The 13,652-nt window shown below is 39.0% G+C and overlaps 1 protein-coding gene across 2 annotated transcripts in view; it reads left to right on the top strand.

Moving 5' to 3' along the window:
• Tbx20 (T-box transcription factor 20) overlaps nt 1–13,448 on the top strand; it is a 54,337-nt gene extending 40,889 nt beyond the window's left edge. For both annotated transcript variants that reach the window (XM_029481669.2, XM_021172438.3), the window contains exons 7-8: nt 5,846–5,955; nt 8,038–13,448. In XM_029481669.2, the coding sequence (XP_029337529.1) occupies nt 5,846–5,955; nt 8,038–8,378 (451 nt within the window). In that variant the 3' untranslated portion in view covers nt 8,379–13,448. The remainder of the gene's footprint in view (nt 1–5,845; nt 5,956–8,037) is intronic.
• The last annotated feature ends 204 nt before the right edge of the window (nt 13,449–13,652 follow it).

Genomic DNA, 13,652 nt, shown 5'->3' with positions numbered 1-13,652 from the left:
CATAAGGAAAGGAAGGTTGACAGAAATGCAGAGAACATGGACAGGTAAAAGTTTACATAGTGGGGTTGGAGAGATGGCTCAGCAGGTAAGAGCACTGGCTGCTCTTCCAAAGGACATGACTCAATTCCTAGCACCCACACGGCAGTTCCCAACTGTCTGTGACTCCAGTTATAGGGAATCTGGTACCCTCATGAAGTTGTACATTCAGGCAACACACTAGGACACATAAAGTAAAAATAAACAAATCATTAGAAAACGTTACTTAGAAAAAAATCATTTTAAAAATTTACATATCATTTAAATAATTAAAAAACAGCAGCATAGAAGGGAATTTATAAAATATAATGTTTGAAAAGAGGAGCACAAAGCTAGGAGTGGTAAATTAAACATACAAGTACAAGTTTCTTAAGTACCGAGGATTGATAAGATTCTTCTGTGATCCTTGGAAGGTACAATATCACCTCAAGGTAGATTGTGACAAATTAAGAATTTACTGTTAATGTGGAGACATTAACTGTTAAACTAGAAAAGGAGATAAAGAGGAACCATGAAGATGCAACCTTAATGGAAAGAGGGAAGGGCAAAGAACAACTGAGGACAAACAGAGCAAGTGAAAGACCAGCAGGGGAAGAAAGAAAGAAGAAAAGAAAGAAAGAAAGAAAGAAAGAAAGAAAGAAAGAAAGAAAGAAAGAAAGAAAGAAAGAAAGGAAGGAAGAAAGGAAGAAAGGAAGAAAAGAAGGAAGGAAGGAAGAAAGGAAGAAAGAAATGGAATGAAACTAAATCAAACCAGGTCAAAGCAAGCCAAACCCAACCCAACCCAACTCAACCCAACCCAATCCAACCAAACCCAACCAAACCAAGTCAAACTAAGCAAACAAAACAAAGCTGTAGACAAAAGAAGCTACCAGCAGCCAACCAGGAGTGTCACTTGCACATATGTTAAGCACCCTTATCAAAACGGGGGGGGGGGGGAGGATTTGGGGTTGGATTGGTGTTCATGAAGAATACATTAAATTATAAAGAGATGAGTTGAAAATAAAGTAATAGAAAATGAATATAACAAGTTAACACCAAAATAAGAGCAAACTAGTTGGGCATGGTGGCACAAGTCTCAAGTCCCAGCATATAGGAAGTCGAGGAAGGTGGTTTGGGAATTATATGACATTATGGGCTATATGAAATCCTGTCTGAAAAAGAAAAAAGTACAGAAAAAAAAAAAAAAGAAAACTAGAGCATCTGTACTAACATCAAAGCAGGTTTGACTGGGATAAAATGTCACTTTTAGGGTGCTTTCTTATACCTGCTTAGGCATCAAACACCAGAACCCCAGGTCTGGCAGGGCTGAAAAGGGGGCAGACAAATAATCAGCGCAGGAAATGTCAATGTCCCTCTCTTAGTAGGTGACAAAGTACGTAGGCAAAAATGAGAAAGAAATTAGAATATTTGAACAGCCCTGTTAATCAGTCTGATCCACTTTACATTTAGACAGCACCCCCTTCAGTCGTTGTAGACTATGCCTTCTACATAAATGACAGACAAGGACTGTGAAGACTGAGATCTGTACTATAAAACAAGGCTCAACAAGGTCAAACACACCTGAGTCATATGAAACCTATCTCTGACCACATAGGAACTGTATGAGAGAGCATTAACATGAAGAAATCTTAAAAGATTCTTAAATATTTGTAAACTACATAGCAGGTATAAATTAGGAAAATTTCAAGATGGTTACAGAATGCTTTGGACTGAAGGAAAAGGAGAACATGTGAGATGCTGGTAAATCACTCCTGAGCAGTATAGCCTTCCTTTAGAAATGAAGAAATGTCTAAAGCCAATGACTCCCATCTTCAATTGCAAAAAAAGGAAAAAAAAAAAACTCTAGGGAAAGAAGAACAAATCAGATTCAAAGTCATAAGGAAAAAAAGCAGTGCAAAACAAGGGGAGAAAAAAAAAACAATGAAGTATTAATGCAGAGATTAATAAAACTGACAATCCTCCAGTCAAACTGACCAGGAGGACAACACCATTGCCCTCATTAAACATGAGGGAACAACATCGCTGTATAGTCTGAGTAATCTATTATCTCCCTGGAAGGACTCTGCATGAAGCATTGCCCAAATCAGGTTGGCCTATGACATGTTTGTAGGGGATTGTCTTTAATTGATATGAAAAGACCTTTTCCCCTTTAAATTGCTTTTGTTGGAGTATTTTACTACAGCAAAAGATAAGAAGCTAAGGCAAGGAGTAATAAAGGAATGGTATTGTATTGTATAGTAAAATAATTAGCACACTTACAATTTCAACAGTTTGAATGAGGTATATAAATTTTTGAAGAAAAACCCCATCAAATGTCACTCAAGCAGAAAGAGGTAACTTGATACCTGTAAATTTGTAATTAACATTTGCATAAAAACTAAGATGCCCCTCAAGACTTATATGAAATATGTAAAGAGTATACAAAGACAAAATACCCAGATTCTTTTAGAGAACAGAATTAAAGGTATATGTAATGTTAGTTTTAATGATCAGTTAATGGTAGTTTGTTAGTTTTAATGTTAGTTTGACTGGACCTATAATCGCTTAGGATAAGCTTCTGATCATGCCTGTAGAAAAATTATCTTGATTGCATTAATTGTAAATCTATCAACTGTGGGTGACACCATTCCCTAGCTGGGATCCTAGACTGTGTAAGTGAAATAGCCTGCATGCATCTCTCTCATTTCTGGTTGCATCTACAATATGACCTGTTACCCGAGGGCCAACCTGTCTTTACTTTCCTACCATGGTGGACTTTATCCTTGAACTATGAGCTAAAATAAAGCCTCCCCCGCTCAAATGCCTTGGTAAGGGTATTTTATCCCAGCATCAGGAAAAGAAACCAAGAATACTTTAAAAATTAAGCCACAAGGACGTTGCTACAGTAAGACTGAAGAGAGATACTACAAAACAGAAAACTAATACTCCTTTTTGAATATACATGGGACAATTCTTAAAATAATTCTAGGATATTGTTCAACAAAAGGATGTTAATGTGACCAACTAGAGGTTCCTCAGAAACACAAAGTTAACTTGACATTAGAAATTCAACCAACAAAAACAAAACAAAACAAAAAAGAGGGAGAGAGAGTTAATTACTAAGAAATTACTTTAGTAGACAAAGAAAAATCAAAATCAAAACCAAAATAAAAAAAAAATATATGTTCTTGATTTTAAAAAAAAATCCTCTCAGCAACATGAGACAAGGAGGGACCAGTGATGGAGTCTTATGAAAAATGTCTACCAAACTCCGGGGGTTCATATTGTCCATAGAGTGAGGGTGCTCAGTAAGGGGCTCTGACTGCTAGTATTCAATACTGCACAGGTGATTGTGAACATACAGTAAACTGTGGAAAATTAAAATAAAATTTATTACAAGCAGAAGCAAACAATTGAAATTACTTCAGGTCATAGTTAGCATGATTACACCCAAAATACAAATCTTTAAAATAGCTACTAAGACAGAAGTGTTAGCAAAACTACCAGATACAAGATCAGCATGCAAAAGAAAATTATATTGATATCTAATATAAATGAAAAATTGGAAATTGAAATTAAAAAGCATTTAGTAGAACATGAAATGTTTTGGGATAATTATGTCTCAGATATGTTAAATCTATTTAACTTTTAGTGCTAAATAAATGAAAGTACATCCTGTACATGGATTGAAAAATACTCAACATCATAAATGGCAATTCTCCATCAATTGATGTTCATCTCAGACACAGCCTGCTTAAAATTTCAGAGAGTTTGAAAAAAAAATCTATATGGAAATAAATGAGCTAGAATTGCCAATACAGTTTTGAAAAAGAAAAATAAAGTTGGGATACTGGTAAAAAACTAATTGCAAGATTTTAATAGAGTGATAGCAGTTAGGGAGTGGTAGCTTAGGTGTGGAGACCTGCAAATAAAGATTAAGAAACAGCAGAAAGCACAGATGTGGGCACGTCCCCATTATCTGTTGGGAATAAATATGATGTAACCTTTTAGAACCTTAAACACTATTAATTAGATAGTATTTTTCACAAGTGTACACACATCTATGTGAAATGTCAAATGTCACATTTTGAATAGTAACTAAGACATTGGGTTTATGATGTTTATGTCTTCAGCATGCTATTGGGTATTTGGCTTCTCCTTTCTTATTCCGCACAATTAAAAATTAATCTTTTTTAAGCTGGGTAGTGGTGGCGCATGCCTTTAATCCCAGCACTTGGGAGGCAGAGGTAGGCAGATTTCTGAGTTCAAGGCCAGCCTGGGTCTACAGAGTGAGTTCCAGGACAGCCAGAGCTATACAGAGAAACCCTGTCAAAAACAAAAACAAAAAGAATTCCTTTTTGGCTCTTTGGTTATTAATTTGGTGTTGTCTTTAGGTCATAGGTATTTCTTTTGAAAGAGGTATTTGCACTTCTGGAAGACTGTATACAAAGACAACGTATATACAATGTATATGTTTAGAGAGGGCCTCAATTTCTTCCTTCCTTCCTTCCTTCCTTCCTTCCTTCCTTCCTTCCTTTCTTTCTTTCTTTCTTTCTTTCTTTCTTTCTTTCTTTCTTTCTTTCTTTCTTTCTTTTCTTTCAATTGGTTATTTTATTTATTTACATTTCAAATGTTATCCCCCTTCCTGGGTCCCCCTCCACAAATCCCCTATTCTATCCCCACTGCTTCTATGAGGGTGCTCCCCCAACCCAGCCACCTACTCCTGCCTCACAGCCCTAGCATTCCGCTATGCTGGGGCATCAAGCCTCCACAGAATCAAGGGCCTCCCCTTCCACTGATGCCAGACAAGGCCATCCTCTGCTACATCTGCAGCTGGAGCCATGGGTCCCTCATCTTTGGTTGGTGGTTTATTCCCTGGGAGCTCTTGGGGAACTGGTTGGTTGATACTATTGTTCTTCATATGGGGTTGCAAACTCTTCAGCTCCTTCAGTCCTTCCCCTAACTCTTCCATTGGAGTCCCTGTGCTCAGTCTGATGGTTGGCTGGGAGCATTTGCATCTGTATTGGTCAAGCTCTGGCAGAGCCTCTCAGGAGACAGATATACCAGTCTCCTGTCTGTAGTCACATTTTGGCATCAGCAATAGTGTCCAGGTTTGGTGTCTGCTCTGGCAGTTCCTCAGAAAATTGGACATAGTACTACCTGAGGACCCAGCTATACCACTCCTGGAGATATACCCAATAGATACTCCAATACGTAACAAGGATACATGCTCCACCATGTTCATAGAAGCCTTATTTAAAATAGACAGAAGCTGGGTACAGGAAATGTGGGCCTAGATTTCTTAATGGCTGCTCATGTTCCCCGCACAGCTTTTCTGTAGTCTTCAGTTTAACCACAACAACAATTTACTACATTTCTTATCCAAACCATCCACATAGCCAAATGCTCTTCACATTTGCACTGTTACTGAATATAGTCACATTATGGCTGATTATATTATATTAACTTTTCTCAGTGTTTTATCATATCCTGATCTAGTACATTTGAATCAACTCATACTTTGAGTCATTATCTGCTGAAGTTAAAAAGATTCATTGCTCCCTATAAATTCATTCATTAATTTTTGCTTAAATAAATTCCATATTCCCATGACCATATTTCATTGCTGTGCCCTTCCTTTTATGTTTAGTTGTATTTATTTGCTCTTAGGCATCTGAACTCATGTCCCAGAAGTCTCTGTCTGTATGGCAGGTGAACGAACATACCAGGTTCGAATGTTATCGTTCCCTTTGGCTGAGAAAAGAGATCCGTGAATTACCCTGAAGCCCCTCTCTGAAGTGAACCTGTAATGTGTCCCTGTGTTCTGCAGGGAGAGCGTGGAGAGCCTGATCCAGAAGCATTCCTATGCCCGGTCACCCATCCGCACCTATGGGGAAGAGGATGTTCTGGGGGAGGAGAGTCAGACAACTCAGAGTCGAGGTAAGGCCATGCACCATCAGGAGATGTGGAACTGCTGAAGGCCAGAGAACTTGATGGGGAATGAACATGAGCTGGTGATGGAGTGTCTAGACCTCTGGGGACACAAGCCAACAAATACCTTTAAGCCTTTTCAGAAGAGGACGTCTGTGGTGCCGATTCTCAAATGCCTCATTAATTTGCTTGAGTAGCTACTCTGCCTGAGGTGTGTTTTGCTAGTAACAGAACATAGAGCCTTTGAATGAGGATAGTATTAGGCTTTTCTGTGACTTACTGCCAAAGAGTCACCAACCACATGTTGGGACAATTTCATGCTATTTTTGAATCTCAGCTCTATTATTTGAAGACTAGAAATATTTTATTAGATTCAGTTCAAAATAAAGAACACTTTTAAAAGGGCCAAAAGAATGGGAATGGGTGGGTAGGGAAGTGGGGGGGGTATGGGGGACTTTTGGGATAGCATTGGAAGTGTAATTGAGGAAAATACGTAATAAAAAAAAAGCATAAAAAAAAAAAGGATTGTCATGACAAAGGGCCATCACTGGCCCTAATAGTTGAAGCAAAAACTAAACAAAGGGCTTGGGAGGTGGCTCAGTCTCTTGTAATTCCCTATATTTGGGGAATCAAAGACAGACAAATCTCTAAGCTCACTGACTTCCTAGCCTGTCCTAGTGAGTGAGCTTCAGAATAATGAGAGACTGTATTTTAAAAGGGGGTACAGTGGCATCTGAGGTTGTCCAGTACACACTACAAATTTGAGCATGCACACACAACACTAAAGAACTGATCCTTGGGCAGAAAGCTCAACTCAGCACATGGGAAGCAAGAATAGAGAGAAGAAGGAGACAGGGAGACCAGTGATGGCCCAACATGGGGCTTAGGATATTCACATGAGGAGAAAATCTTTATCCTCTGTGTGTGTATGTGTGTGTGTGTGTGTGTGTATGTGTGCCTAAAACAGCAAATAACATTAGTGAAAGCACAGGACATCCTTTATAACTAACTCACTGACAGGAAGCCATCCTTACTCACTTGGAAAATTCAGCCAGCATTCCCTCTTGTTTCAACTTCTGAATACTGATGAAGAAGAATTTATTCTTATGGTTCTCATGATGGCTTTGGGGGAAGGTGGCTTTGCTGAGACATAGCCAGATTTCTTTAGAGAGGTGCTGCTAATATCTGGAGATCTTTAAGGAAAATAGACTACATCCTCAGGCAAAGCGTCACTACTAGGCCACTCTGGTATATGTAGGCCATGCAATCAGTTGAATACCTTTCTGTTTAGTAAATTCTTCCTTCTATGTTGGAAATAAATGAAATCTTCTCATCTAGAAAGTTGGATCTGCCCTCTATGTTTGAGAATTCCTTTAGAATATAATATGTTATGATCTCACTCACCAACCTCTCCAAATGATTCACAGATTTACCCTCACATTTTTAACCATTCAGCTTTGAGTTCTTTTCTTTCTTTTTATATTTATGATATTTATATTATTGATATATATATATATATATATACACACACACACACACATATGTACACACACACACAGAGATGAGTGTTTTGTCTTCATGTATGTATATGTACCATGTTCATGCCTATTGCCTGCAGAGGTCAGAAGAGGGCATCAGATTCCCACCAGAGTGGAGTTAATGATGGTTGTGAGCAGCCGTGTGGGTGCTGGGATATGAACCTGGGTCCCCAGGAAGAGCAACAGTGTTCTCAACTGCTGTGTCAACTCTCCAACCCCTTCTTTTAAAAAAAGTTCCATTGGTATTGCCTAACTACTCTTGGGTGTGGAGCATTAGCAATTTTTTTTTAAAATGAAATGATCTTAAGCTGGGTGTGGTGGCATATTCCTTTAATGCCAGCACTTGGGAGGCAAAGGAAGGCAAGATCTCTGTCAGTCTGAGGCCAGCCTGGTCTACATAGTGAATTCCAGGATAGCCAGAGCTATATAGTGAGACCCTGCCACAAAACAACATCAGCAGCAACAACTACAACAAAAGAAAATAAACTGATCATTAGTTCTTTATTAGTATATTGAAGTAGCAACTTGAGTCTAATGAGTGTTTTTCTTCCAGGATCAGCCTTTACAACATCTGACAATTTGTCTCTCAGTTCCTGGGTATCATCATCTTCCAGTTTTCCTGGATTTCAGCATCCACAGCCCCTGACTGCTCTTGGCACCAGTACAGCATCCATAGCGACACCGATTCCTCACCCTATACAGGGTTCTCTGCCACCATATAGCCGCCTGGGAATGCCTCTGACCCCATCTGCAATAGCCAGCTCCATGCAGGGAAGTGGTCCCACGTTCCCTTCATTCCACATGCCTAGATACCATCACTACTTCCAGCAAGGGCCCTATGCTGCCATCCAAGGACTTCGCCACTCCTCCGCTGTGATGACGCCATTTGTATGATTCCATTGAGAGTAGGGGAAGCTAGATACAAAGTGTGCAAATGGCTATGAAAATACAGGAGGGGTGGGAACTAGGGTGGGTGGGAAGTGGGGTATTGGAGCAAGGACTCTCCAGGAAACACAGGACTTATTAAAGAAAAGAGGAGAGCTGGACTTACAAAACACCTACTCGCAAGAGAGTACACCATGGGCCAGGATTCATCTGTGATTGGATCCAGGAAAGAATCAGTGTGAAGTATATTCAGCATACTCCTACAACTAATAGGCTATCAGTTTACCCAGAAAGCTTAATAATCCTAGTGCTTAAAAGTTTTGTTGATGCAGTGCTGTATAAAATCCGTGTGTAGAGGTTTCTTTCTGCTTTCAACAGGTTCAGAGCATCATCCAGAAGGCAGTACTATATAGTGTATTGACATGACTAACTCAAGCCCATTTCTCCCAGTAGGAAATGGAAGCCAGTAGTGATATGTTTGTAGTGCTCTACTTTAAGCATGTTTAGTTTCCTTTGTGTCAGTTTGCTGCAGACGGGGCAGAGTTGGTGCTAGTATGTCCTGTGGTGTGAATGAATACGTGGTAACACATTTACCAAGTTCCTGCCATACCCACAGGCCATGACAACATAAACTCTGTCTTCCGTCCCCTTTCATTTTTTTTAAAGCCTAATAATTCTTTTTCCTGCAACAACTTTGCAGTTATGCAGTGAAAACCCTCTACATGCCATTTTAAAACAAGAAGCTCTCTCATTTTCAAAGAGGATGGCTTCTGGGGGGCTGCATTATCAACAGGCTGCTGACACAGCCACCGAGTACCCGTCCAAAGCCCGTGCATGGTGATGGCTGAAGCTCCCCCTCACACATTCAAAGTCTCGTGGCTCTCTTCTGAGGGGAATTTCTCTGCCCTGGGAACCAAAGTCCTCTTTCACTCCAGCGTCAGCAAGTCTCTTGTATATTAAAACACACTGGGCCAAATTCTGATTTTTTTAAAAAAATATAAATCTGCTTTGCTGCTGCTTCCATCTTTGTCAGGGATTTGTCAATGGCCACTCTCCATATGCATGCTTCACCACGCTCTCATGTATGCTCATGGGCATGTACATGCCCTGTAGTGGGTTTCTCCAGTCTGGCTGTATTACATTTACAGACTTCTTTCCATTTTCCCTGGTCCCTAATATGAAGCTGCATGTTAATTCAATGACTCCCTTACAGAAATACTAACAGTTCTTACCAGAATACGAGAGCTTCATCCAGTTTTTTCCTATGTTCTTAAGCTTTCCTTCTATGTGTAAACTAGAGTTTATGTTTTACTTCTGTATAACCACTATGTTATTTTTGAGCAACATGTATCTTAGCATTTACATTCAGGATAACACATATGATATTTTACAATAGTACATTTCCCTAATAATATAGATTTATTAAAGTCCTTAGACTTTCAGGTTTGAAGACACTGTGTTCCACCTATAGGATGTGACCAGTTTGCTTTATGTAGGTTGCCTGAATTTATTTTAGTTTCAATTTTTTTTTCTTGTTTTTGTTTTTTGAGACAGGGTTTCTCTGTGTAGCCCTGGCTGTCCTGGAAACTCACTCTATAGACCAGGCTGGCCTCGAACTCAGAAAACCACCTGCCTCTGCCTCCCAAGAGCTGGGATTAAAAGCATGTGCCACCAGTGCCTGGCCTAGTTTCAATTTTTTAATGAAGTTTTTATTCTACTCTGTTCTTATTTCAAAAGTATTGACTGTGCTTAAAGATACGGGAAAGAGCACTCCTGACAGTAGAAATGTGTTTAGGAGCCAATGCAATATACTTACCACATCACTCTGCTGTTTTATTTGGTAGCTTTAATGTTAGGCTTTTCCATGTGGGATGAATTCCAAGGCCATGTCCAGTCTATGAAACAAGGTACTATACCCAGTCTGAGTATGGGATGCTAGTTTTAGATTTTTGCACTTGATATTCTCCACCAAAAGTCCATAGTTTACTTACAAAGAAGCATGAACTGTTATGGAAATGATTCTAAACTCTCATGGCAGACACTGCAGGTGAGTCCAGCTTCTTGTGTGCCTTGTAGTAGTATCCACAGGTAGTTGGTTTCCATACAAAATACAGATGTGCATTTCTCTTAAAAACCCATTGTGAGTGATGTTTAAAATAAATGCCCATAGAGCAAGGATAAGGGCTTGATATTTAATAATTGGCCTCTTGCAAAAGAACCATGGAATAAAGTGCTACTATTTAAAGCAGGAAAAAAACAAAACAAAACAAAAAACTGAGGCACGACTGTGCAGGGTGCCCCTCATCTCTCCCCTGGTATATGCTGAGATTCTAAAGTGAGATTCTAAGCACATGCCCGTGTTTTCTTTTCCATGAGAATGAAAGGATTGTTTTAATATTGTCTTTGTAGGTTTTTTGAATTGATGTGCCTCACAGTTGGTTTTTTAAAATTGCTGTTAAATATGATCTTTTGTTGGTATTTCCTGACCTTATAATTTTGCTTGAGGATGAAACTCACTGAAATACATGATGACAGCAAAGAGGGCTCTTGAAAACGTTCTCCCTAAAAGTCTTTACCGGGTGTTTGGTTCCCCTGTTGGTATTATGTAAATCAGACAGAAACCTCCCAAGAGAAACAGCACCATGTGAGTGCCCTGTCATTTGACCCTGGGACCACCAGTGCCTTTCTGACTTATTTTGGCAGTTAAATTATTATTAATCCTTGGGGAGTTTACAACTTAAAATCCCAAGATCTGGTTAACAAAAACTGATGGCAATAATTAGATATTAATTGATAAATCCAATTGAATAATAATGACCAAGACTTAAAAAGCATTTGGACTAATTCAGGCCTTCCTCCTATGGCTATTACATTGTGATAAAGCATGGCGAAAGAGAGTGCTGTTGAAGAGGCCCAGCCAGGCTTGCTTTACTGAGCTCTAATGGACTTGCTCATAACTCAGGAGGTTCTCACTTATGCTCTGATTTTAAAATATTCCTCAATAATTCCAAGTTATGGTGTTCCAATCCCATATTAAATGAACCATTCCACCTGGTTCCTGTCCTTAGCAGTTCATGTGGAAATACTTCCAGTTGTGTGTGACACATCAACAATTGTCAGGTAACATTGTCTAGCTCAGTGGCTGTCTGCTCCATTGCTGGCACAGTCAGTTAACAGCACTGGAGTCTTGTCTAGAAGGTTATCAGCGTTTATGGTGAGTGCTCCAAAGAAGGTCCGTACAGGTTCATCGTCATGCAGAAGCCTTGTGTACGAGCTGCACCAACTTCTGGGGCATTCTAAGATCTTACTTTCTCAACCACTGGATAAATATCTGTCCCTTGACTTCTCCACACAGCATACTTCTTCCCAGAAGAAAAAGGAAAATGAATCTGTCACAAACCCAAGAAATAGTCTTAGCAGTAAACTGTCATGTCTCGTTGCACTGACTGTGAGCATTTCAGGGAGCTGTTAGGACATTTATCCTATTGCTCAATTTCAGATTAACTTTTTAAGCTACATTGGTTATGCAATGGCCAGTTATGTCGAGAAAATTCACTAACAAGTAAAATGTATGGGAGGACTTCCCACCCCATTAGATAGGTGGGAAAGCTTAGTGGTGGTTTAGTCACCATCGAGCAGGCAAGACACTGCATTTAAAGTCATGTTCTTATTCTGTATTCTACCGAGTATGAAAATCTACTTCCATTATTTATTGGGCAGGAAACTGATAGTTATTGCAAACAAAAATACTCTAACAAAGCAGCAGATAAAAGATAAAACATTTAATTTGTTCCTCTATAGAGTTACTGAGGGTTTTATATACATTCTCATATTGTTTTAGAATGAAAGCCATTGCTATAAACACCAAAGGTAAGATTAACCTACTTTTAAAACTTGAAGGAAGTATAAAAGCCCCTTTGTTTCAGCTTATCATTCTATGCCAGTTATAAAATACCAAAACACCTTTCCTCTGTAAGCTCAATCATAGAAAGGCACATTTATAAGTATTTGATGTGGTAATAATTCATAAGTATTTTCTAGCTTTCTTTACCTGTCTGTCTGTCTGTCTCTCTCTCTAATATAATTTCAATCTCTTACCCCTTTAAGAAAGCATCCTGCATGAAAATGTGTGTGTGTGTGTGTGTGTGTGTGTGTGTGTGTGCAATATTGAATCTGGACAAAAGATACAATTTGTTGTATTTTACTTTACTTCTGGCACAAAGACATTGTATTTAGTTGCTTTAAAATTCTTGTTTTCAGAAGTCTGAAAAGGTTCTTCTATTTGCTAAAGTAAGAGGTTCTGTAACACCGCTCAATAGTCTCTGTCACAGTCTCCCTGTTTGCTGTGTCTTCATTTGATTAACAAATTGTGTGGAAAAGTCACTGTAATGCAGTGTGTGGGATGTGGGAAGGGTGTGGGAAATGTTTTATGGGGAAAAATTATAAGCCTAATACTATGAAGTAACATTTAATGAAGTTCTGTTTAAGTGCAATATATTTATTTCTGCCAGAAATGTATTATCGACCTTATGTAATATTTGATGCATAACATCTTATTTGCAAACAGCTAAAATTATATATTATCCCAAATTGTACAGAAGCACGACTGTGTGGATGCTAGTTTTTTTCTTGTTGCTAAGAATGGTGTGGTATTTATAGATACATGCACACATTTACACTTTTTATTATCTATACACTGTGACTTCTGGTGTCTGTATATTCTCACCTGATAAAAAGAGGAGGCTTAGATGACGTAGCTGGAGCTCACCTCGCCATTCCAAGATATGGCTCTGGGTTATGATGCAATGTCATAGGGTTGTTCTTTAAGGAAGACTGTCCTCATAGCCCGGCCTTTCTCCCTTCCTAGTATTCAGTTTTCTTCATTCACTTATTCCACTCAAGAAACTTCAGGGACATATGATTTTATGTTTCCTATGTCACTTGGCCCTGAACTTGAATATATGTATTTTAAAAACTCCTGCCCCATCTAAGCCATGAGCAATGGTATACGTAGTGATGTTATAGCAAAAGGGCTGACCAAAGTAGGACTAGCCAAATTCAAGGTCTTAGTCGTCTTCCACACAATAGGCCTTCAGAATACATGGTGTTATTATACTTTCTGCTTGCAATCATTTCATTTTGGTGTATGCTGAATCCATGCTTTCAAGAATCTTATTGGAAGAATTTCACACTTAATAGAAATGCTGTAAGTATAAGAAATCTTCTGCGTTCTCTGTTCGGATTCACCAATCTTAGCCTTCAGCTGCATTTGCTTTGTCACAT

This window comes from Mus caroli, unplaced genomic scaffold (genome assembly GCF_978045245.1).
Source record: "Mus caroli unplaced genomic scaffold, Mus_caroli_1 scaffold_11, whole genome shotgun sequence".
NCBI lineage: Eukaryota > Metazoa > Chordata > Mammalia > Rodentia > Muridae > Mus > Mus caroli.
Note: the sequence above shows the minus strand (reverse complement) of the source record. Positions and strands in the feature narration are given on the sequence as shown.